General features: G+C 41.4%; 1 protein-coding gene across 1 annotated transcript; it reads right to left on the reverse strand.

Annotated features, from left to right (window-relative positions):
• Positions 1-205: 205 nt before the first annotated feature.
• On the reverse strand, positions 206-1,015 carry LOC308286872 (hatching enzyme 1.2-like; the record flags this gene model as incomplete). The annotated part of the gene is made up of 1 exon (XM_080727995.1): positions 206-1,015. The coding sequence occupies one exon, from the start codon at positions 1,013-1,015 to the stop codon at positions 206-208; it is 810 nt and encodes a 269-aa protein (XP_080584121.1).
• Between the last annotated feature and the right edge of the window lie 2,397 nt (positions 1,016-3,412).

The following is a 3,412-nucleotide window of genomic DNA, read 5'->3' on the forward strand; positions in this document are numbered from 1 at the left end:
TTTCATTCATCCCAGCAGGCGATCATTTCAAAGAATAGAACATTTTAGTTGTTTTAAATTATTACATTTATTGGTATTTTCATTAGATTTTTCACAAACTGATAACAATAATAATCTGACCATTAATCATCATCATTCAATACACATGATTGCTGTTGAGAAAAAACAACATATCCTTATTTTCTCAACTTTAACATTTCAATCTTCAATAATAACACCCATAAAGCTTGTTGATCCTGAGGATGTCAATGTCGGACATGTCAACCCTCTGTCCAATCTGCACAGAAGAGTCTGGGATGGGAGTCATGGTCTCTGCTCCGTACGCTGTACTGAAAGCAGTCTTTCCATAATGCATGATGGAGCTGTAATCATAAGGGGTGTCCAGGTTGTTGGTGTTCTGACTCTGGAAGTTGTAGGCAGAAGCTGAGGAAATGTTCCCCCAGTTGATCCTCACGTAGTCATCTCTGTCGCTCCTGGTGTGTTCATGTTGGAAGCCCAGGGCATGGAGAAGTTCATGCTGAACGATACCATCGTGAACACAGCCATAAACAGACAGAGACAAGTCCTGCTTTCCACCACTTCTACCCAGCGTAGAGTAGCACCCTCTGTGACTCTCAATGCTGAGATAATCGGCCTGCCCAGTGTAAGGAACAAAGCGAATACAAGTGTTCCTGTGAAAGGTTTCCATAGCTTTCTCGATCGTAGCCTTTTCAGAAGCATAGAAGTAATTGCTGATGGAGTATGGCACCTCAACCAGCCCGTTAAAGGACTTTGGCCATTTGCAGGAGTCACTGTCCCACCAGCACCTCATGGCGTTCCTCTTCCTTGGAACAGCAACATCTCCCTCCATTAACGTTTGGCTTATGTCTTTGTTCACCTCTAGGATTCTCGAGGTAATGTCTAAATGCCTTGGTTCTTTCGTGTCTTCTGTACTGGGAGTCACCTGGGTGGTGTTGAGTGCTGCAGAGACCCCCAGCACTACAGCCAGGAAAGCAGAGAAGAAACTCAGACCCATGGTCCAAATGGTGCTCCTTCCTTGGATGAAGATGGTGTTCCTTCCAGATGGAGATGGTGAAGATGGGAGAGGATCCTTGGCTGGAGAGGTCAGTGACTAGAATGGTCTCAGTCTTGGGTTTTTTATACTGTCAAAGAGAGCAGGGACCACCATTGTCCAAAGACTTAACTTCAACACACTGAAGCCTAAACAAGCATTGTATAGGGGAGGGATAATCTCTGACAACAACCTCACCCAGTGGTTTAAAATCTCTACCTGGGCGTAGACATCATTCTGAGGCTTAGTACTTTGTTTAACCAGAAGTCCCACTGAGATTCAGTTACATTAGGCCTATGTACAGTACTTGATTAAAAAATAAAACTTACGTGCGCGCACACACACACACACACACACACACACACACACACACACACACACACACACACACACACACACACACACACACACACACACACACACACAGGTGTCACAAGTGTGACTCATGTCACGGCAACCAAACTTGCAAATGTATTCTTGTCCCTTTTATGCCCATATATGGAGAAACCTCATGTCATCAATATTGAGACCATATCTGGGAATGCCCATCTCGCCCTTCTCACTGATATTGACTATTTCACGATAACGGGAACATCAGAGTTATAAGTGAGGAGTTTTTCTCTACAGTTTATAACCAAATCCATAATTTGCTTAGGGATCTCTGTTCAGGAAAGTGGAAAACTCACTGCATAGGTAACATAAAGACAATTGCATAATTATATTCAGTACATTTGAACAGAAAGAAAGTGCAGTAACAAGTTAAATTAAGCATTGATTAAGTTTTTAAATATTTTGCAGATGTTTACAAGCTTAAGGTTAATCACCATCTATCAATACAACCATTTTATCTATCCGTATGTCTGTCTGTCTGTCTGTCTGTCTGTCTGTCTGTCTGTCTGTCTGTCTGTCTGTCTGTCACCTGGTACAGTAGATTAATATTATCCATTATTAAGAAGTTAACCTGGCCAAAGGCTTGTTGTGGATTTGCAGTGTTCTTCTTCACGTTGTGTGGGTTGAGTCTTCCAGTGCAGTTGAAAGTTAGTCACTCCCTGGTTTGCCAGAGATTCCCCTGACTGAAGAGGAATAGAAGACATGAGAAGGTATTTCCTTTATTTTCATTTCTCTCCCCCTACCTCAGATGACACAAAACAGGGATATAGTGTGTGTGTGTGTGTGTGTGTGTGTGTGTGTGTGTGTGTGTGTGTGTGTGTGTGTGTGTGTGTGTGTGTGTGTGTGTGTGTGTGTGTGTGTGTGTGTGTGTGTGTGTGTGTGTGTGTGTGTGTGTGTGTGAATCATTAAACAACCCTTTAGAGTCAATGACCTGCTGTAGGAGTTGGTCTTTAATGTCTGGATCTGTCAGGTCAGCATCAGTCTCAATCTCCATCCTCATCACCTTCACTTCTAGAATAGCTGCTCCCAAAACACGCACGCACGCAAACACACATCAAACAAAAAGCAAAATAATTAGCAAACTAATTATGTTGGCCTTAACAAACATAGGACTAATACTAATTATGTTGACCTTAACAAACATAGGACTAATACTAATTATGTTGACCTTAACAAACATAGGACTAATACTAATTATGTTGACCTTAACAAACATAGGACTAATACTAATTATGTTGACCTTAACAAACATAGGACTAATACTAATTATGTTGACCTTAACAAACATAGGACTAATACTAATTATGTTGACCTTAACAGGCAGCGCCACAGATCACCTTCAACCCAAAGTCAAATCAAACAAAAGGTCAAACTCGTTCTTCTGCTATACAACCAAAATGTGGCCCTACCGAAGGCCTTAAAGGAGTGTGGTTCCCTAGCATCCTTTAAAATCGCCCTGAAAAACCACTTACAGGCGGCAGCCATTCGCAACTGGCAATATCAAACCTAGCCCAGCCTCCCCTGACCCCTCTTTGTATTTACCTACTGTATATATTTTATTTTATTTTATCCATCTGTCATTCAATTTTATATGAGATACTTCCTGTGTAAATAAGCCAAGTGCTTTTCTAGGATCTCCTTTTAGTTGACCGTGTACCAGTGAACTGTACCGTCATGAAACTTTACCTTTTTCTATGCAAACTTCTAATAAAGTCTTCAACAAATCAACAAACATAGGACCATAATAATTATGTTGATCTTAACAAACATAGGACCATACTAAGTATGTTGATCTTAAACATAGGACCATACTAATTATGTTGATCTTAAACATAGGACCATACTAATTAATTATGTTGACCTTGTAGTCGTGCTGGGGAGAGGACACTCACCTCTGTGGCAGAAAAAGGCCAGCTTTTCACCACACTCTACAGCAGCCCAGGTCAGCTGTGGGGTAAACACAGCTACAGC

This window comes from Nannobrachium achirus (genome assembly GCF_963921795.1).
Source record: "Nannobrachium achirus genome assembly, chromosome: 6".
Lineage (NCBI taxonomy): Eukaryota > Metazoa > Chordata > Actinopteri > Myctophiformes > Myctophidae > Nannobrachium > Nannobrachium achirus.